The 21,798-nt window shown below is 55.7% G+C and overlaps 1 protein-coding gene across 1 annotated transcript; it reads left to right on the top strand.

The window, feature by feature from the left end:
- The first annotated feature begins 2,180 nt into the window (after positions 1–2,180).
- Positions 2,181–17,090, top strand: VSX2 (visual system homeobox 2). Its single transcript, XM_004739279.3, has 5 exons — positions 2,181–2,558; positions 3,843–3,927; positions 7,733–7,856; positions 15,751–15,931; positions 16,725–17,090. The coding sequence occupies exons 1-5, from the start codon at positions 2,189–2,191 to the stop codon at positions 17,048–17,050; spliced, it is 1,086 nt and encodes a 361-aa protein (XP_004739336.1). The 5' UTR covers positions 2,181–2,188; the 3' UTR covers positions 17,051–17,090.
- The last annotated feature ends 4,708 nt before the right edge of the window (positions 17,091–21,798 follow it).

The raw sequence follows: 21,798 nt of genomic DNA, 5'->3' as shown, positions 1-21,798 counted from the left end.
CATGCCACACAAAGGGGCTGAGCGACACAAGTGTACAGTACAAATGGCATTATTACTGGACAAGGAGGGAGCCCTCGGGGTGTACAGTGCACCTGTCCCAGACACCTGCACAGAGAAGCCCCCCAGCCCAGTTCCAGTTCTTGTGTGGACCCGGCTGGAGTGAGTGGAGACCTATTTCATACCAGCCCTGAGAGCCAGGCCTCAGTTTCCAGCCTCCCTGGGGTTCCCTCTCTGCTGTTCCTTTGGCCTCATGGCAACCGCAAAGGGTACCAGACACCTTGGCTGCAGGCTGGGTGAGGAGCTTTCCATTCATTTGGGGGTTTGCAGCTGACTAGCCAAGAAATCCTCAATGGAATCTCTCCCCTAGTCTGGTTTTCCAGTCTTGGCCTAAAGCAACCAACCCTGTCTTTACCTTGCCTCATAGGGTGACTGTAATTCAAGAAATATTTAAAGCAATCAAATTAACCAAACTTATTTGTGAAACAAGGAAATAAGAGGTACTCCTCTTAAGAAACCTAGAAAGAGGGGCGCCTGGGTGGCTCAGTGGGTTAAAGCCTCTGCCTTTGGCTTGGGTCATGATTCCAGGGTTCTGGGATCGAGCCCCGCATCAGGCTTTCTGCTCAGCAGGGAACCTGCTTCCTCCTCTCTCTCTGCCTGCCTCCTCTGCCTACTTGTGATCTCTGTCTGTCGAATAAATAAATAAAATCTTTAAAAAAAATAAATAAATACACATATCAAAGAAAGCTAGCAAGAAAGATTGATTTAAAACCTAGTGTGTATTAGAGACCGGAAAGAAGGGAATGCCAAGGGAAGTAAGACAGTCCCTAGCCCCAAGAATGTCACAGAAGAATTAGCTGAGCTGGTGGAATGCTGGTACACAGAGGTCCACGGTGTGTGTGTGTGTGTGTGTGTGTGTGTGTGTGTGTGTAATCACCTTCACCTGACACATTTGGCCCTAGGGGATCCTGCTCCCCAAAGAGCCCTCAAGCAGGACACCAGTGACTCCACTGCCTACCCTGGGAATTCAGGCTTTTCTCCAGGTAGGGCCCTGCCTCCCATCACTTTTCAGCTGGCCCCGTTGGCTGCAATTCTTGCAACTTCCAACACAGGAGTTAGTCAAGGGATCCTTCTCAGCTGGGGACAGAAGGTTATCTTTTAATTAATTGCCTCTAACACCCTCTCTCCAGCCTGCTCCCTCGCATGGACAATCCCATCTTCTCCGTTCTGTCTGCTCAGTGAACTCGGATGTATCGCAGACCTGATTTACAGCGGGACCCCTAGCTCCCAGCTCAGAGCTGGTAAGGGGCTCAACACGCATTAGCTGAATGAATGGGTGGCAGAGTACATGAAGGCCTTCCACGAAGTTGGGAACATTCCTGCTTACTCTTGGAAGATCTTCAGATGCCCATGGTTTTTCACCAAAAGAAATCACCATTGTTCTAGCCCACCAGGAACTCCTTCTCCTGACTCCTTTATCTTTCCTTTATTCATTGGGCCAAGATTTACTGAGTAGTTGTTCTGAACTAGGCACTTTATCCTGTGCTGCAAGGCAAGTGTGGAGCTCTTCCCACCCATACCTCTCCCTCATCACACGCTGACCCCTTTTTTCGCCCCTTGCCACCACACAGCCTGTCCAGGGCACTTGCTCCCTTCCTTGCCTGCCTTTTACACAAGGATCCCATACTTGGTCTTCTTTGACCTTGTCAGTCTGTACTGGACTCAAGGGAGGGAGGACCCCCAGTCTCTAACATTGGCCCTTCGCCTAACCTCCCACCCCACCCCAGGGACATGTCCCAGCCAGGCTCTCCCCAGAATCCCAAGCCACCCAGCCTCCTGGAACAGTCCTGAACCTTGTTGTCTCATTTCAGCCCCTGGGGTCTGTGCCCATGGGCGTCCTGCCGAGTCCACCCGGTGCCCGGTCCCCAGCGCCCTGGCCCCTCGGTGCTGCCTGCGGCGGGAGCTGCCAGCTTTTTGGAATTCCTAATGCTCCTGGCCCCGGTGATTGGCTGCTCAGCTCTGACCCCACTTGGGCTGCCGCCTGGTTGGATAAAAGGGGAATCTCCTTGGGGCTCCAGAGCATTAGACACCGGAGGGGGCACCTGGGACCAACTTCGCGAAGCGGGGAGCCCGGCGGGGGGGTGGGGGGAGCAAAAGACCTGCGGCCTCAGCCCCTCCAAAGAGCCGGGAGATGACGGGGAAAGCGGGGGAAGCGCTGAGCAAGCCCAAATCCGAGACAGTGGCCAAGAGTACCTCGGGGGGCGCCCCGGCCAGGTGCACGGGGTTCGGCATTCAGGAGATCCTGGGTTTGAACAAGGAGCCCCCCAACTCCCACCCGCGGGCTGCCCTCGACGGCCTGGCCCCCGGGCACTTGCTGGCGGCGCGCTCGGTGCTCAGTCCCGCAGGAGTGGGCGGCATGGGGCTACTGGGGCCCGGGGGGCTCCCCGGCTTCTACGCACAGCCCACCTTCCTGGAAGTGCTGTCCGACCCGCAGAACGTCCACTTGCAGCCGCTGGGAAGAGCGTCGGGGCCGTTGGACACCAGCCAGACGGCCAGCTCGGGTAGGTGAGGGCGAGGCTGCCCGGCTGCCCGGCTGCCCGACTGGGGGCGAGAGCCGGAAGCCCCACGCCGTCGGCTTTCGCTTGCACCGCAAGGCCTTCTCCCCCCGCAAAAGTTCGCGCCAAGGCCGAAGGGTCGCAGCTCGAGCCTGGGGCCGGCGCGCCCGGGGCAGGCGCCGGGAGGATGCTCCGGGCTCCCGCCTGGTTTCGGCCCCAGCGTTTCCGGCCTCCGCGCAGTTCTCCGGTCCCCGCATAGGGCCCCGCTCTGCCGCGGCGCCCGGCGGGGGCCCCACCGGAAACCCAGCTTGGGGTGTCGGAGCTCGTGGCGCGGGCTGGGGGCCCCCAGCTCAGCTGCTCCCCTGCACCCCGGCCTCCCGGAGGACCCGCGGTCCGGGGACCTATTCTATTCCGTGAGCTGGTCGCCCAAGAAGCGGGTGTCCGCTTCGGCCCAGCCCTGGTATCCAAAGTTGCTGTTCCTTCCTCTTCTCTCCGTTCCACAAAGCCCATGTGGGTCAGCTGGGGTTTATTTTTCACCCCACGAGCTTGGACACCCTGGCCTCTGCGGCGGCCACCATCCGATTCCACCTAAATGCCACAATCTAGCAGATGCCCGTGCCAGGCGGGGCCCCGGGACGACCCCACCGCGCACACCCCGGACTGCTTTCCCGGCCGCGCGTCCCCACCCACTCGGCCTCCGGCTCGTGCTCGCGCTCGGCAGTTCCCCCGATTTTTCGTTATCTATGTATTTATTTATTTACTTTTATTTGGAGGGACAACGAAAAGTAACGCGTCGCAGCTTCTCCAGTCTCGAGCGGGGGCGCATTCCGCAGGCACTGAAAAAGGTGCCCGGGGAGACCCCACGCTTCCCGGCGCCCGGCTCCCTGAGTCCCGGCTCCTCTCCCGGGGCCAACTTTCGGAGCCCGGGGCGCCGGAGCTGCAGGCGCGGGGCAGGGCGCAGCGCCCGGATCCCCGCCCGCCGGCCCTGCGAGCCCCTGAGGCTGCCTCGCTCCACCGCCGCCCCGGCCCCAAACGCGTTGGGGCCTTTGCCTCTCTTACAACGAAATCTGTGCAAAATCTTCGGGTTGGGGAGCCGGCGTGGGTAGAGCCGGCCGGGGCTAAGCGATGGAGTCGACCTCTCGGAGGGCTCCCCGGGCGGGCAGAGCAGGTCCCGGCCGCTCCCGCAGTCGGCCCGGGGTGGGGCCCTCGCGGGCTTCGGGCGCCTGACGTCCCCGGGCGCTGCCGAGCGCGCCCCCCATTCTGCTGCATGTGCCTCCGCCCGCTTTTCAGATTCTGAAGATGTTTCCTCCAGCGACCGAAAAATGTCCAAATCGGCTTTAAACCAGACCAAGAAACGGAAGAAGCGGCGACACAGGTAAGGCCCCTGCGGCGCTTTCCGTCACCTCTTCGGCTCACCTACTCCCTTGCCAGAACCTGTTTGGGGGGTGGGTCGTTCCAACCCTCTTCTCACCGACTCCTAAGTTAGAAGTCCAAGGCTGCGCCAGGGCCGGGGACACCGAAGGTTGTTTGGGGATATCCGCCCGGGACCCTGGCGTCCAGCCACAACGGGTGAGGATGGTGTGTGGCCGCCGGGGAGGCGGCACCCGCTGGGCTTTTTCCTTCTGCGGGAGAAAGGAAAGGCCAAAGCAAGGCCGAACCGGAGCCAGAAAGAGGCAGGCGGCCCCCAGATTCGATGGGGCAGAGTGGCTCCCACCTCCCGCCCAAGCTGGCCCCTCTGCCCACTGTCCCCGGGCCCGCATCCGGCTCCCGGCATCCCTGTCCTCTCAGCCACACCCTTGGCCTTCTGCTCCCAGCGGATCAAACACCTTGAGCGTGATATATGCGCTCGGATGGGAATTTTTCGTTAGGTTTCTGCTCTTTTGTGACCCTGAGAGGGTCTCTTTCCCTCCGCGAGCCTCAGTTTCCTTTTCTGTAAAATGGGGAGGGAAGGTGTGTGGACTGGATGACCCCACCAGCATCTGCTGGAGTCGAGTGGGCTGCATGGGGGTACCGGCTACGAGAGAATTTTTTTAAATGAATCTTCAAAGAGGTACTACTGGTACAACTTTAAAATTCAGTAGGTGCTTAAAGGAATATCCTGAAAAGTAACACCCCACCCCAGACGCACATTCCCTTCGGGTTCTACGAAGCACCTGCTAGTTCTTTGTAGGAATTTCTGAGGGGGGTTTAAGGAAATAAAGAAGTGAGCTCCAAAAATCTGTCTGACTTTCTGCCAGTGCTGCTTCCAGACTCCTCCCCTGTGCTCACCCTCCAGATCTGTTTCCCCAAATCTCTCCCTGCACCCTAGTCCAGGTGGTGTGTCCACAAGGCACAAGGTTCCTGCTGGCTGGTGAGACATTTCTCCCCTAGGGAGCTCTCCTGGCCACCGCCCACCCCATCCTCTTCTCCCCAATTTGTTCCCAGCCTCTTTGCACCCCTTCTCTGGGCACTTTTCTGCATTCCCCTTTTGCTTAGCTAGCTCTTGGAAACTCCACTATTGGTTCCCACCTTTTGAAATGGCTCTTCCTGTCCTCTAAGCCCCAGTAGGGTCGGGCTGGAATGAGGGTGAACTTTGACTTGGTTTCTCAGTGACCTCGTTTATTCGTTCTCTTCAGGCAACATTTTTGTTGTGTTTTGCTTTGTTTTATTTTCAACGGAAACCTAGATCCTGGGTCATTTTTTTACATTCATTCATCCAACAAATATTTATTAGAGCATCTTTTCTGCCCCCCATCTCTCCCTGATCCCAGGGTGGGTAATCGTGTCAGCTTCCCCTGAGCAAGGGCAGGGGCGGGGACCATAGAGGAAGGATAGGTCAGAGCCACTGGGGCTGAACGGCTTCTGTGCCGGTGCAGAAATGGGAAGAGGGGTTCACAAGGCAAGGAGAGCCCAGGAGAAAGTATTCCCTGGGTACAAGAACAGTTTTTTGCTCCAGGACGTCTCCTTGTGTGGGCTGTTGGACTGGCTGATCCACAGCCCCAGATCTCTGCGTAAGGCTCCTGACTCCGTCCTCCCCAGACACTCTCCCCACTGAGGAGATGTTTGGGGGTTCCGGGTGAGACAGCGCAACCCACCACCTGCCCTCGGTTTCAGGCGGTTTCTGGTGTATGCAGAGCGCAGATTATTAGAGAGATCAGAATGGCTACTGATGGCTGGTGCAGCTTTTAATTAGTTTTTTAAAAATATTTTTTTCCTGCACTTCTCTCATTTGGGCGTTTCAGGTAAGAGCCTCTGGAGTCTAGTAATGAAACACCGCCGGGCTTAGTCAGGGTTGGAGAGGGGGAATAGGGATGGAGCAGCCGCCTTGGGAGTCTCTGGGATTCTGGTCGTTCCTGCACCGGGAAAGCTCAGCTTCTCTGCAGACGGGATGCGGCACGCACCTGAAGAGTCTGGGATTCTGCATTAAGCTGGGAGCAGGGTTTGGATCACATCTGTGGGATGCAGAAGCCTCCCTGGAGAGCACACCAGCATCAACACGCAGATTAGCTCTGAGGCAGGAATGAGGGAAAGTTTGGGGGATTCGAGATTTGGTTTTTTGTTTTTGTTTTTGTTTTTTCAATGAGGGCTCTCCCAAGTGGAGGCAGGCACTTGAATGATTCTAAATAACCTCTCGTCCCCTCCCTTCTTTGGCGTTGGCCAAGCCACAACACCTGTGTGCCTTGGTTTCCCCAGTTTTGAGAAGACTTCAAGACTTTGATTGTTTATTCTGACAATCTGTTCCGGGGCCTTTCAGTAAGTGGCAAGAGCAAAATAGAAACCAGCAGATCTTCAAAATTCTGAAGAATTCACTTTCTGTGTACATAAACATTCCATTCCCCGCCTCCCAAGAGAATAGGAGAAACAATTTAGAATCAAACCAGTCATTTTCTATAAAGGGCAGAATCTTTCTTCCTCACACATCCCCTGCATCTATCCTCAAGACATTAAAGCCAACAACAGCACAAGGACCCAATGGGGCTTCCACTGGGACTTTTTCCTGGTGTTTGGTGGGAGTGAGAATGAGAGCTTCAGTGAAGGATTCTAACCCTCTCTGCTGGTCCCCAGCGTCAGAACCCAGAGGCTCAGGCAAAGAACGTACCATCTTTACAATCTGGGTTTGTGGAATCAGGACTATATTGCCCATTGACTTGATAAGGGTACAGGATAAAGGTCACCTAGAAGCTGGTGAAATTAAGGTCTGAATAGAGAAGAACTGGTGCCTGTCAGCGGGTGTGTATGATTTATGGGGGAAAGGAGGTCTATGAAGCTCCTGATAATAGAAGTAAAATTTTGTGTTGGAGAATATTCATTTGGGTGTTGTCCTAGGGCAAAAGGATGTAGCGTTTACCAGATTCTTAAAACAGGTTAGGACCCAAATAAGTCAGTGTAGACTGCTCTGTGGAGAGTGGGGGCTGTGTAGGTAGGTTCTCTCACAGTGACCTGGATGGAACCCTCCTGAATGGGACGCCCCCCCACCCCCACGAATGGCTGAGCCTGGGCGTTGGAAGGCGGTTGGAAGGTGCCTCCTTGTCTTATGAGCACCGGAAGTGGGGGGGCATCCGCGGGCAACTCTGAGGAGCTAGTAGTTCCAAGTTGTGTCAGAGGAAGGGGAGGTGAGGAGGAAAAAATAGTGGGATGCGTGAGGAGGTGGGAGATTCGGGTCTCAGCTGTTCAAACACTAGGGTTGTGGTTGCCTTTGACCTTCCAGTGGGACTTTGAACGTGGGTGTCATTGAAAAGATCAACTACTGCCTTCCAGAGGAAACGGGAAAGCAGGTCCCAGAGGGCCTGAGGCATTTATTTATCTGGTGAGTCCCTCACTCTGTGCTTGGAAGGAAGAAGAAGGGCTTTCTACAGCTTTCTAAAATTTCTGTCTGAACATGCTTTCCCCCAAATCGCTTCCAGAAAGATTCCCTAGTATGAAGTGTCACCGAAGGCTGAAAGAATGTCCTCCCAAGAAGGACAGTGTGGATCCTCAGACTTGAATAAAGGAGAACCTAGAGTGTTAAGCTACGAGTGTGTGTGAACATATGTGAGTGTGAGTGTGGTGTGTGTGTGTGGGTGTGAGTTTGTGTCTGATGGTGCTGGGCCATCCCTGGGTTTGGGGGTCTGTCTAGGAGGCTAGGGGAAGGTCATTCTGTCCTCTCTGAAACACTCTCTTTTAGTTTCTGGGTCCTGAGTGTCTGGCTTTGCTCCCCTCAGGACAATCTTTACTTCCTACCAGCTAGAGGAGCTGGAGAAGGCATTCAATGAGGCCCACTACCCAGATGTCTATGCCCGGGAGATGCTGGCCATGAAAACGGAGCTTCCAGAAGACAGGATACAGGTAACAGAGCCCCAGGTCCTTCTCTCTCCACACTCCCTGAGGTATTGTCAACCCCAGGCTCCTGGATACCTGTGACCCCATCTCCAACCCCCTGCTTGTCCTTGTGAAGAACAGTTCGGTTAAGGTGATAGGTACTTGCTGAACACCTATCACGTGAGGTGGGCACTGTTGTTGAGGTAGGGAGGGGACATGAGAGACCTGGATGGTGCGGCTGGCCTGCTGTTCCAGACTGTGGCTTCCTGAGGAGCAGGTCGGGCAGACCGTGAAGGGGCCTGTGGTGGGACATGGTGTTCTGGGGCAGGGTCATCATGGGTCCTCATGGATCCTCAAGGGGGGACTCTGTGGTGTCAGGTATCTCTTAGGTACAGCTACATGTCTGCTCCAAGGCCAGAGGTGGGTAGAAGGGGAAGGTGGCTTCTAGTCCTGACCCCATTCTGTTTCCCTTCCTTCCACTCCCCCAACCCATGAAGAAAAAGTCACCTCCTCCCTTTCTGTCAACCCCACCACCTCCATCCACCTGAAACTCCTTCCTCTCACAATCAGACAGCTGGCCTTGCCCTGAGCTCCTGCTTGGGTCTGGTCTGGGATGTGGCTGGGGACTCTTGCCTGCAAGTGTGGCTGATTAAGCCCTTCTCCTCTCCTAGAGTTATTTTTGAAGATTTTATTTTTAAGTAATCTCTACAGTCAACATGGGGCTTGAACTTACAAACCCCAGATCGAGAGTCGCATGTTCCTCTGAATCAATCAGGCACCCCTCTCCTAGAGACTTCTGCGAGATAACCAACCACTGGTCCAGACTGGGATGTTCTCAGCTGTGCTGGCCACAGGGCTCCCTTTCATCAGCAGCAAGACCTTTCCAAGGCCAGAACCTCCCTCGCTAGGCAAGGGTGGATCTGCTTAATGGTTTCTCTGGGAGATGAAGTCTGATGATTTTCTAGGCAGGGCCTAGAACAGTGGGTAGGAGGAACATTTGCAGAAGATTTGGGTTTGTCTTAACTGGACCACACCCTTGAGTGAAAGCTGTTTTCATCAGTAGAATGGTCCAGAGCGGTTCATAGCTAAAGCTGGGAAAAGTGAGGGGGAGCAGGGATCCCGACTTCCTGAAACCCCTCCCAGTAAAGAAAAGCCCTTGGAGGTAGGATGTGTGTTGGGGGGAAAGGAAACCACATAAGTTCTAGGTAGCTTTGTGTTCTCTCACTGGACAACCAGAGAACTGGAAATGAGACATGAGCTACTTTTCCAGAAGAGTCTTCCTCTCCCCTGGAAATCTATTAGGAATTTTAGCCAGTGGTTTTAGACATTGACACTAACAATAAGCTCAATCATTCATAAGCAGATTATCTGTTTGGTGCCTTATCCGTGGTGGCCTGGATCCATCAGCCCCCTACCCAACTGGGTTCCAGCGGGGTAAGCCTGGGGTGTTGATTCTGAATCTGGTGTTCATTCTGAATCAAGCCTGTGTGTCTGTGTGTCAGCCCTCGCCAATCTAGTCGATGTGTAATGGTAACCCCTACCTGGCCTGCGTTTGCACAAAGTTGGCTATTACAAGTGGCCAGGGTGGGGTGGAGGGCCGAGAACGTCTCCTGCTGGTAGGCCTCCCAGTGGCACTACTGACCAGTAGGAAGGAACAGCTGCTGCTTGCATTGGGCTGTCTAAAAATCTGTTCGGCCGTGGCCGTGGTGGCGGTGGGTGAGGCGCGTGGAGGATTCTGGGGAAGGCTCTCGCTCAGCTGTTCTGCATTGCCACAGACGCCCCAGTAGGCAGATGCCAGGCTTCTCTGAGTTGTCAGGGGGCGGGGGGCGGGCATCTGTCGGGTGGTGTCTGAAGCTACAGGGGCCAGCAAGGAGGAGCTAGGTTGTGGAGTCAGTTGATTGCCCTGGGACTGCGAGAACTCTAGATCTAGGAAAACAGAGCCGAGAATCTCTCAGAGTCTTCGAGCACCCACAGAGTTCTTTAGCTAAATGCTGCCTTCCAGAAGGTGTATGTGAGCTGTCACATAGCCTGGCCCAGGTGGCCCGAGCAAAGTCTCCACATGTTTCAGCGATGATCACAGCTATCACTTACAGAGCAGTTTCCACGTGCTAGGTGTTCTGAAAACACAACACCCACGGGAGAGGCAAGGAGGTACAGTGGTTAGGGACGCTGTTTCAAAGCCAGACACCTCCTGGCTCCACCATTCCTGGGACTGAGTGAGTGGACAAGTGGACTTCACCCTGCAGAGCCCCTGATTCCTCACCTATAAGATGGGGGTGATGGTGAGCCCCGCCTTGGGTGCAGGTGCCATAAAGCCTCGTGTCATGTATCCTGAGTGATGCCCGGCAGGTGCCCTGGGCTCGCCCGACTTCAGTTAGTTCTGGAGACGACCAAGGAAGCAGAAGGACAGCCCCTGGCCCAAGGCCACACAGCTAGGTGGTGGGGGACACGCGGTCCGCCTCGAAAGCGCACACATTCACCACCCGCCTCTTGAATCTGAAGCCTGTGTTTTGACTTGAAGCTGGGGGAGCAGAGACGGTTGAAGGTCAGGGGGAACCTGTATCAAACCTTCATAAAGATACTTCCTGAGTTCCAGGCATTGTTCTAAAGGAAGAGACCTCACAAACTCACTCATAAAAAAATTATTTTTTGAGTGGGCAAATTCTGGTACCTAAGCTCATGGCCTGGATCCTCGGACTAGTGTTGTTCACATTGGCCTCTTTTAAAAGGATACAGGCCCAAGGATAGGGAACGAAGTTGGAAGGGATTCTATTCCAGATGTTAGAGGATATAGCATCACAGGGCAGCTTTTGAAAAACCCATGTGGGGCCCCCCTGCCCAGCCATTCTGATCTCATTACTTTGGTGTAGAGTCCTTGACATCTGTGTATCTTTAAAACTCTCCAGTGATCGTGGACAGCTGGCATAAAAATCCTGCGTCAGAGACTCTGGAAAGGAGTTTCTGCGTTTTATATGTGTTCCTATAAGTGGAGGATGCGGAGTTTGTTGAGGGGGGACAGCGCGGCAGGAGGGACAAGATGACCTGTCAGGTGTGCAGGGAAGGCTGCTGCCTGGGCTGCCAGGAAATGTGGGCAAAGCTGCCCCCTACTGGACGTCAGAGGCTGCAGCAAGGCCCGGCTTCTCTGAGCCTGAAGCCGAGGCGGGAAGGGAGATGCTGAAATACGGTGTCAGGAATGCTGAGAGCATGTGGAGTGTTGAGTCATTAAATCACTGCTGCAATGAGCTCAAATTAATCAGCTTCCAGCCAGAGGAGAGGAAGAAAGCTGGGTGAATGCGATGGGACCCGCCACATGGCTGACAGAGCCAGGCCTGGTGGTAGGAGGCAAGCTCCGAAAGCAGGGCCTGGGGAGGCGAGCGACCAGAATGTACAAAGAGCATTCATCTTACAAGATGTCTTCTTGAGGCTGGCAATCCTGGGATGACCACAGAGGTTCTCCTGGGAGAGCTTTGAGAGAAGGAGCCGGGGGTATGGTGTCCTGTGGAGATGCCAGGGTGGGAGCTTACAGGACAGGAGCTGTGTGATGACAAGAGAGGCCATTCGTGGGCACAACTGTAGCTGTTCTACCCACACCGTGAGAGAAATTGCTGGTAGGGTTGCTGGCTCTGCTCCCAGTGTGCTCTGTAGCGAGAGAGCACCTGTTTGACAAGTACCCCTCTCCAGGTCCTGTCTGTCCTTGGAGGCACAATCTCTTGGGACCCTCACTGCCAGCTGTGGAGGCTCCTGTCAGACCCGCTATGGACCGCCAGAGGCATCTAAGTGCTTCTACGGCAACACCTCTGAGGGGAAATGCAGGAACCCAGACCCTGGGTTCCCAAGCCGGAAGATCTCACCTGGGAGTGCCAGACCCGGTGATGCCTGCTGTCCCTTTTGAGCCCCTTCTCAGGCACTGGGAACCCTAAGGTGTAAGGCAGAGCTCTGGTCCTCCCTGTGGCCTTGACACAGGTTCTGCTCAGGAGTTCCAGGCCCGACTATCACGTGAGAGGGCAGTCTCCTCTAGAAAGTGGGCAGCCAGAAAAGGGAATGCGTGAGAGACTGAGCGATCACCAAGACAGTGAGAGGCAGGGCAAGGATCTCCAGCCAAGGCCTTCCAGCTCCCGATCACAGCCAGTTTGCAGGGAGGTTTGGGCACTGCCTGGGTGTTCTCGTGCATTTGAGCCTCAAGGGCCTGGGATACATTAGAAATGTGCTCATAGCAGCAGGGGTCTCCGTTTGGCCCTCGGGATACCTAAAGGGGAAACTGAGGCTAGCTGTATTAAAACCATACAGCTTAAAGGTTAGTTCTATCCCTCTGCCCCTCTCCTGGAGTTATTATTATTTGTCAGTCCAACCTTGCTAAAGAGCCTGCCGAGGAGGCCAGAGGGACAGGTAATGCTGTTGATTAACCTCCCCTTGGTTTTCTTTGCCTCCACTGAAATAATAGTAAGTAGCACTTTTTGAACCTTCTATGTGATAAGCGTGGGCTCTAGGACCCTTCTAGGGAAGTTCTAGGGACTTTCTAGGACTTTCACTTATTGTATTAATCCTCAAAACAGCCCTGGAAAATAGACATTATTTTATGTTTGGAGAGACATACTGAGAGAAGACAAACAACTTGTCCAAGATCACACAGCAATTTGTTTCGCAGCTGGGAATCCAGTTCAGGACTGTCTGCTTCAGTGCTTCTTGTAACCATCAAGTTCTGTGCACCTGCTGGTTGCTTCCAGGAAGAGAAGCGAAAAGCGGATATGAGGAGTGCTAGGGTTAATGCTAATCCCTTGTCCACTTCCCTCCAAGGCATCAAGCTACAGCTTCCCTGCCAACTGTCCTAAAAAGAAATTGTTTTGGCTGTCCAGGTCTCCTCCATAAATTGGAGCAGCATCTGGTCTTTGCAGAGAGCCAAGCATTCCAAGAGCCCATAACCGAGGGTCCGCATGACTCCTGGTTTGAACGACCAGCTGGCACCAGCTCCCCTGGGAATGTCTGCGGGCAAAGTCTGATCTCCAGACCAGTTATTCATGTGCCCAAATTAGGAGACCCAGGAAAATGGTTCTGTTTATAGACCCCAGAGAGCATCTGAATCCCAAGTCTGCACCCCCGTTCTTTAGTGTTCCAGTAAAGATGTTTCCATGTGAGAGCTCTGCCCTCCCCGCACCCCCCCCACCCCGCCCCAAGCACCAACGCTCACGGAATCCAGACGGAGCCAGGACAGCGGATCCTCCCAGGCATCCGCACTGGGGTGGGACAGGGCAGAGGTCCCAGACAAACCGCAGGCGCTGGGTTTGGAGAGCCTAAGGGACAGGCAGGTGGCGCTGGGGAGGGATCTAAACATAACGCGGAGCCCGGCCCGGGCGATGGGCGAGTTAGGCCGGGCCCGCATCGCTCATCGTCTCTGCTCTGTAGTCCCCGAGGCGCAGCCATCTAGTGGCTTTCAAACTGCATAAACCCTTTCCTTGGCAGGGGTCCCCCGCGGCGGTCTGGGCCCGGACCAGGGAAAGGGCCCTGCACAATGGCTTCGCAGCTCTCCAGGTGGGCCTGAGCCGGAACGGCAGGTGCCAGACCCGGTGATGGCAAAGGTGCAGTCCGCTGCAGGCGGCGCCACACCCAGGGTGGACCGAGCGGTCGTTTTCTGTCGGAGGTGGCGAGGCCCGGGGAGTCTTGGGGCGCGTCTCTCCCGTTTTTGTGGGTTCCTGGTTATTTACAAACGGAGACATTTCAAAACAGGGATACACACATTTCGGTCCATTTAAAGGCGTGCGTGGACCGCGGGGTCTTAACGCAGCCCGGCAGAGACGGTCTGCGCTCGCGGAACTCTTTGAGGGTCCTCGGGAGGCGAGGCTGGGCTGCCGGGGCGCCCCCTGCTGGAAGCGTCCGGCCGCGCTCAGTTGCACGCCCGGGGTTGCCTGGAGCCGCTGGGGCTCTCACTGCGCCACATAGCGGCAGCGGCGGGAACGGCGGGGGCGTGCGGATCCGAACCCCCGCCCCGGCGTCCCCGCAGCAGAGGCAGCAAAGGGTTAAACTGTCAGCGGCGCGATGTTAAACAGGTGTCAAAGGCGCCCCATATATCTGCAGATTGAAATCAAATTCTTTGCCGTATAAAAAGATAAATTACCCAGGCGCTGCCGCGCGTCCCACTCATCACGCCAGCGCCAGACGGCAAGCAATTTTTTTTTTTAATGTGCTAACGACCTAATCAAGCAATCAAGTCGGAGAAGATTGCAGAGTGACCCGGGCAGCCATCTGCCGGCGAGCCCCGCATTCATTTCCCGCGCCCCCGCGCAGGGTGGGGGCCGGAGAGGGAGCTGCGGGGGGAAGAGGGGGAAAAATCCTAAACAAATTAACACCCAATTTTCCCCGTCTAATTAGTTAAATGAGAAGTGTTTGGGGTCCCCCGGGGAGGGGGAGCGGCTCGCGGCGCGGCTCGCGCTGCCTCCCCAGCATTAATTAGTGCGGGTCAATGCCGCGGCTCCCGAGAGAGCAGCCGCTTTAATTTCCCGTGATATTTCAGTGCCTGAGGCCCATCGATTCAAACAGAAATTAACTTATTTTTCAATCAGCCCAGGGCTGCCCCTGGGGGTGACTCTTCTTTTGCCGCCTCCTGAATAGAGCTGGAGCAATTTTTCATCAAAAGCTGAAACCTCCGCCTCCGGGGGCGGGGGAGGGGCCCGGAGGGAAGGGGGCGGGAGACCCGGCCGAGGCGAGGGAATGGAAATCGCAGAGGAAACTAATAGATTTTCCCCGAACCCGCCTCTGTTCTCCCCCTCATCTCCCTACTTCCCGGGGCGCCTTGGGCGTCTCGCCATTCCGGAGGTCAGGGCCCGGAGCGGACGGGAGGGGGCCGCTGGTTGGGCCTGGGATCCTTCCAGAGCCCACCGGTTTCTCGAAGGCCTTTCACCTGCCTGGGGGACAGAGCTGGGGGCTCCTGTCAGCTGCCGGAAGTCTCAGGAAAGCTGCTTTGGGAGACCGAGAAATCTCCCTTCCCCCAAGCATGGCCGGACCGCTCCAAGCACGGGGCTGGAGCTCTGCGGACACCTCCAGGGTACCCCCGTGCCCTGCACCAGTCAGCTTTGCGGCCAGAGAAACATTCTCCAGGGTGTCCCCATGCAGGGGTACAGGGCCCCCCACTGCACCCTCCTAGGTCCCCATGCCCCTTTCTCTGCACACCAGAAGAATTTTATCTTCCTTGCCTGACTGAGGGATGGCTGCCCAGCTCCTCTGCATTATTATTCAGGGTTAAGTCCAGAACTGTGGGGAGCTGGTGCTTGGAGGGCACTTAGAAAGGAGGACTTTGAAAGGAGGCTGACTTGGGCCTCCTGGGGGTGTCCCCCAGGGTTCCTGCTACCTGGATGCCATGCCCTTTGATGCCCGAGTCCACACCAGCCTGGCTTCAAGGCCGGTTCGGCCCCTGGGGTTCTGGTGGAGAGGGAGACCCAAACAAGATGCACAGCTAGTCCAGCCCCTGGAAGGAATGTGTCCCTCTGCAAGTCAAAACCGGGATTCTGTTTGTACGCTGGAGGTGCGACCACTTTCAAGAGAGCTCCCCGGTTGGGGCTTCTCGGCAGCAAACTGAGGACCATGCTGGGAACTGCCCATCTCAAGAGCTTGACCCAGAGGCCTCTGCCTGTCATCCTAGAACTGCTTTGATTTAAAAAAGAAAAAGAAAGAAAGGACCCATTTCACCCATCACGTTCTTATAGGACTGAGTGACCTCCTTCTAGGCATTCTGAGCCTAGAGAATCCCCAGGGGGGTACCACGGAGTGGGGAAAGTTAAACGAGGGCACCCTGCTGGAGAAACTAGCAGTCCTGGGGATGCAGCCCCAGCAATCAAAGGAGTGGGGACCTGCACAGGGGGCCGCCGGGGTAAGGGCCTGGCCTCAGTGCCCTTCAGAACACACCCCTAGCCCTGTTCATCCTCACTTGCAGGTCTGGTTCCAGAACCGCAGGGCCAAGTGGAGGAAACGGGAGAAGTGCTGGGGCCGGAGCAGCGTCATGGCGGAGTACGGCCTCTACGGGGCCATGGTGCGGCACTCTATCCCCCTGCCAGAGTCCATCCTCAAGTCCGCCAAGGACGGCATCATGGACTCCTGTGCCCCGTGGCTGCTGGGTAAGAGCCCGCACCCTCCTTGGGGCCCTGCCCCTGTGGTGAGGAGAGCGGGCTCCCTGGAGGAGGGGACATAGCTCTGGAGCAGGGAGACCGGGCCACAACGGGCCACCTAGCAGGACAGACGCACTCCAGAGCAGATCCGCTCAGGAGGCTCGGCAGGGCATGCTGGGCCCGGGGCTAGCTGTCTATGCCCTGGGCCCCTGGGTTCCTTCGTACTGTGAGAAGGGTGTGGCTGTTGGCCCAGGGTCTGTACCCTTCTCTTCACTTGGCCAGAGGTGGGCTTGTGATGAATGAAACAGCTTCTCTTGGGGGCTGGGGGGACCCCTCGGACCCTCTGGCCACCACTCTGGCTTTGCCCAAAGGACTTCTTCCCCCTGAAATCTCTCCGCGTGCCATCTTCCCCCTACCTGCCCTCGGGGCCTATGTCTGGCAGCGGCACCAGCTTATCTTGGGTTTCTATGATCTAGAATCCCAGGAGGGAGGGATGGGGCGCTCGTGCTACGCTTGGGAAGGGGCAGAGCAGGCGGTGGCCAGGTGCCCAGGGACCTGACTTGGAGAAGCCCTCGGCAGGCCGGGGGCCCAGCTGCTGGTCTGCAGCGCCAGCCCCGGCCCCTGGCCACCCTCCCGCTGCCCCCGCCCCGGCCCCGGCCCCTGGGACTCGCGTGACTGCGGTGTGTGAAGTAAGGCTTTCTGCTCGTCCTTAATTCTGGCCTCTCTCTATCTTTGCTGTTTTCAGTTCAAGATGGCTTTCCCAGGCGCTTTTCTAAACCCGAATACCAACAATTCTTTTTAGGGATGCACAAAAAGTCGCTGGAGGCAGCCGCGGAGTCGGGGAGGAAGCCCGAGGTGGAGCGCCAGGCCCCGCCCAGACTGGACAAGATGGAGCCGGAGGAGCGGGGCCCCGACCCTCCAGCGGCCATGTCCCAGGAGGAACTGAGAGAGAACAGCATTGCCGCGCTCCGAGCCAGAGCTCAGGAGCACAGCACCAAAGTGCTGGGGACTGTGTCTGGGCCCGACAGCCTGGCCCGGAACGCCGTGGAGCCCGAGGAGGAGGAGGCCATGGACGAAGACAGGCCCACGGAGAAGCTGAGTCCGCCGCAGCTGGAGGACATGGCTTAGATCAAGGGCTCGCAGATCCCGAGCCCCAGGACTCTGCTCTCCTCGGGGCCTGTGGTGTTGGGAGGTGTTCTCTGAGGCAGGGCTTGGGCCTGGCCTCTGCCACCCTCCTCCTGCCCCACGGGGGCCCCCATGACCCCCCCCCCCGGGGGCTGATTTCAGGCACAACTCAGTTCTGGCCAAGGGTTTGGGCCGTGCTGAGACACCCCCTATCTAGTCTTGACCTCTCTGGCATCTTCCTTCTCATCCCAACATCCCTGCCTCAGAAGCCTTCTTGCTGCCCCAAACCATCTCCTCAAGCCACTTTCACTCAACCCCTTGGTGACTCTCAGTGTCCAGATCCACCCCTCACTCTGTTCTCTTGCTTGAAAGAGGCCCCCCAGCCCCGCTCCCTAGCCCTATACCCCCTGTGGATTCTGCTCTGCCCAGGCCCAAAGCCCACTGCTGCCAACTCATTACCTGCCGCAACAGTACCAGGGACTGAGGACCTGCATTCTAGTACCAGTGCCCTGAGCTCCCCCAGGCTTTGGCAAAACTGTGCTCCTCGGCCTGTTCCCTCCTGAGGGCCTGGGCCTCCGCAGTGTGGCTATTACCCCCCCAAAACACATACCCATAGGCCCAAGCTCAACCTCTGCCCCACCCCATTGATGGGGCCCAGATTCCAGGTTAAACTTGGAAGGTGTTCTCCTGAGCCCCTCAGCCCCCCTCCATCTCATGTCCTCTGTAGTCACCCTTGTGAACCTGCCTGCCCTCTCCACCCACCCCGCCCCGACCCCCGGCCTGCCCCACTGCTCTCCCCAGCATGAGACCACAGACACTCTACCTGTAGAGTCCAGGGCCGGTGCCCTGCAGACAGCAGGCACCTGTCAAAAATGCTGTGGTCAGGGCACTGTTGGGGAGGCCAGACTCTTACCCAGAGCCTTTGGGCCTGCGTTCTGAAGCATCCTGACCGCCCCCCCCCCCCGCCATATACTGCCCACGACTCTGATTTGCTGTGCAGGACACCCTTCTAGAGCTTCTTGCTGTTCATTGGGGAGGTGCATGTGTCCTGCCTGTCCAACCCGATCCAGCCATTACATGAACACACAGGAAGCCACAAATCTTGGCTCGACTTGATCCAGGCCATCCCTGGGAGGTGAAGCCTGGAGTGGACCTGGAGTTATTACAGGCATCAAGGAGTGGCCACAAAAAGGGTTCGAGAAAGGGCTCAAAGGAGAGCAAGGCAGGAGCCAGGATTAGACTCTAACTAAGCAACAGGTCCACGCACCTGCCAGGTGTGTGCTGTGGTGTCTGTCCGTAAGAATAGGACGGACACAGTGACCGTGGAGGAATAGGGGACTGGGGGCTTCTTCCTGTCTGCTGATGGGAGGAAATTCCACCTGGGATGTTCTCTCCGCAGCTGCCCCCTCCACCCCCCAGGCCAGGCCTATGTCACCCTCATGCCCTGGACATTCCCCTTCCCACCCACCTTTGCAGGGAATACCTCTCAAGAGAAAGGCCTGAGACAGTGAGCTTGGATTTTAATTCCATATCAAAAGTTGATTTCTTCCTCATTCTGTTCATGGAACCCCCTTCTTCTCCATGTCTTTGTTCCCTGTTGGTTTGAAGTGTTAGAGACTTTAGTCCCCGGTGTGTAAATACTGTACATAGAAGTGGGAAGAAAGAAACTTGATATTGAAGTGTTTGAAATATGGAAATGTAATAACTCTAGGTATTCTAAACCTGTGATTTCTGTGCCATTTTCTGTAAAGATACAAGTAAGAATAAAATTGATGTAAAAACATCAGGGGAGGGATCCAGGAATCCTCCGTGGGTGAGGACGGTGTATGGATGGGTAGCATAAAAAGTAAATCCATGAAAATGTTTTTAAGTCAAAATTACCAGATTCCTCTTTTGAGATGACTCCAACTTTAAAGGCAAAGGGGCCTGTCTTTCTCGGCTGAGCTGACACCAACTTCCAATGACATTTGTCACTGTGATATGAGACCCTCCTCCACTGTAGACACAACTGAATTATCCCAGCCATGGAGCCCCTAAGTTATTACCTACGACTCCCCGCTGATCCTCACACCACGGGTTAGCTAACCTTTCCCTCTGGCATAATTTACTTATTAACAACCCTATTTCCTTCATGCCTCATCCCACCTTGGCCCCCGAGAGTCCTGACTCCCTCCTTTTGTGTCCACGTGTGCACTCTAGAATCTTGCCTACAACTCAAACACCACAACCACCAGTGAGAAAGGCAGTGGTATCTGGAAGTCAAACAGACCTATGCTAAAAGCCTGTTAAAGAGAAGCGAAGTAAACAAGAGAAGGTCCGGGGAAGGACTGCAAGAAATTGCCGGCAGACAGCCACGACCCATCGGCTCCAGGGTGCGTTGGACGGAATTACAAGAAGAGAGGGAGGGAGCAGACCAGATAGCTTGTATTTGAGCTTTGGGCTCAAGAAATCTCATAAGACTGTTTCAGATTGCCTTGGATGGGGAACGCCTTCTCAGAAGAGATTTTTCTGGCTGGCGGTCATTGGAGGAGAGTGACAGGTGATCAGCAGTCCGCGTATACTTCATTGGGAGCTGATGTAATCCTTCTGAACCCAGAACCTGGAGGGCCCATGTGGGACATCTCCAAGTGCTATGCGGTAAAAGGACAGGTCCAAGAAACCTGCTTCAAGTCTTGTCCGCACATGCTCCCGTGCGCCTTCCCTGAGCACGTCAGGTCCCCGCAGATGTCCCTGTTGGCTTAGCAATGCCCTTCCTCCCCACCCTGCCCATGGGCACCCCTCCAGGAGACACACTGACACTTCTCCCTCAAGTCCCTCCTCCCTGGAGCCTTCCTGATCCTCCAGGGAGAGTTTATAACCTCTGTTCTCCCCCAGCACCAGCGACATCCCACCATTAATGCATCGTGTGTATCATACTGTATGCTTGTAATTTACATGTCCATCTTCCTCACGAGACTATTTTCTTCAAGGTGGAGATCATATCTATTCATCTTTTATTCCCAGGAACCATCAAAGGGTCTGACAGTCTACTGTTGAATGAAGGAATGAAAGTTCTTCCTTTAACTTGTCCTTCCAATAATTTAGAAACACTGATTGAGCATCTACTGTGTACCAGGCAGTGAGGCAAGGCACTGGGGATACAGTAGTCCCAAAGCATCTCACTTGGAGGGAAAGATAGACAGAATTCAAGTAAGCACACAAGGAAAACACAAAATTGCACGTGTCCTAAGGCCTCGAAGGCATGAGGTAGGGGCCATGAAAGCATGTCCATGGGACTTGAGTAAAGGTGTTGACCTCGGTCCCTCTCCTGGAAATGATAACATCTGCCCCTCTGGTGTCCTTCCTCCAGAGAGGAAGCAGCAAGGATACTGGCCAAGGAGCCACATGAAGGAAGGTGGCCACACCAACATAAACTTTTCAAGTCCGGCAACCAACTTTGGCATCTGTCCCCCTCGGTTACATCTGAGGGACGACTTGGACCCTGAGGGACTTGGGAGATAACAACCACCCCCAGGGGTTGACCTTGGGAAGAGGCACACTGCTTTCTGTAGGGGGACAGGCAAGCAAGCCCACAGGTAATCAGTGAAGGGAGAGGTGGGGACACTGCTAAGGGAACACACGGGCCAGGAAAGGAAGGGCTTGGCCAGCCGGGAAATAAACAAAGGGAAATCTCCAGGGCTGCCTGCACCCTGGCCAGGACGTCTCCCCATGGATCCCAGAACTCGGCACCTGGGAGGACAGCTTTTTCCACGCTTCCCAGGCCCAACCAGCTGCCCAGAGAGGGCTGCACTCGCCGGGACAAGCAAGAGAGTGATGTAAGGGCAGGGGCAAGGATATATGTGGACTGCCAGCTGCTTGGAGCTGCTGAGCATGGCCAGGCATGAAGAGATGACGCGTCTGCCTGGTGGCGGGAGGTGACAAGGGCGGGCAGGAGATCGGAGGGACCCCGGGGATGGGTCCATCCAGCCTCCCCTGTCTCCTGCGCCCCCCAGCTCACCAGGATCTTGGAGTCTTCCTCCTGCTCCCACCAGAGGAGGGACAGTGCCCTCTCCTCCCTGACTCCCTTGGGGGTCTAGGGCTGTGACACCTGGGTCACCAAGGGTAGCAAAGGTACCATATTCGTGGGAGATGTTCATCATAGGGAAACCTGGTGAGGGGCTGGTGGGAACTCTGTGCTAGCTTCACGATTTTTCTATAAATCTAAAATTATTGCAAAAAAATTAGGTTTACTTAAAAAAAAAAAAGATAAACTGGTTTTTTTTTTTTCGAGGGAAAACGACAGATGGCTCCTTTGGGTTAGAACAAGTGCCAGGGCTGCCCCTTTCCCTGCTTTACCCCAGGGCTCTGCTTACTGAATGTCCCTTTCTCCGATCTCCCTAAGATCATCCAGGCACCCAAGCCCCCACCCTGGGGAGCTGAAACTGGGTCTTCTGTTCTTTCCTCAACTCAGGCAGCAGTGAAGTCTCTGGGTCGTCACCGCTGAGCGGGCCCAGCAGTGGCCTGCTCCCCTAACTTCTCACTCAGATCAATCCCTTCCCATGCTAACTCTTCTCAGTGGGCCTCAGGCCCCTCCCCACTGAGCACCTCGCCTCTGAACAAGGGCACCCCAGCTTTACCTGCAAGGCTCTGCTCCCACATTGGACTTCAGGGAGTCTGATATAGGAAGGAGTCAGGGAGTGAGAAGCTGGCCTCCTGCTGAGCTTCAAGAATGACAAAAACTGGGCGCCTGGGTGGCTCAGTGGGTTGAGCTG

Source organism: Mustela putorius, unplaced genomic scaffold, assembly GCF_011764305.1.
Source record: "Mustela putorius furo isolate JIRA1106 unplaced genomic scaffold, ASM1176430v1.1 tig00000129_pilon_pilon_pilon, whole genome shotgun sequence".
Taxonomy (NCBI): domain Eukaryota; kingdom Metazoa; phylum Chordata; class Mammalia; order Carnivora; family Mustelidae; genus Mustela; species Mustela putorius.
Note: the sequence above shows the minus strand (reverse complement) of the source record. Positions and strands in the feature narration are given on the sequence as shown.

Coding starts and splice junctions, on each gene's coding strand:
- VSX2 (XM_004739279.3), top strand. CDS start 2,189: ATGACGGGGAAAGCGGGGGAAGCGCTGAGCAAGCCCAAATCCGAGACA. Junction 7,857..15,750: donor TTCCAGAAGACAGGATACAG/GTAACAGAGCCC, acceptor CCTCACTTGCAG/GTCTGGTTCCAGAACCGCAG. Junction 15,932..16,724: donor CTGTGCCCCGTGGCTGCTGG/GTAAGAGCCCGC, acceptor AATTCTTTTTAG/GGATGCACAAAAAGTCGCTG.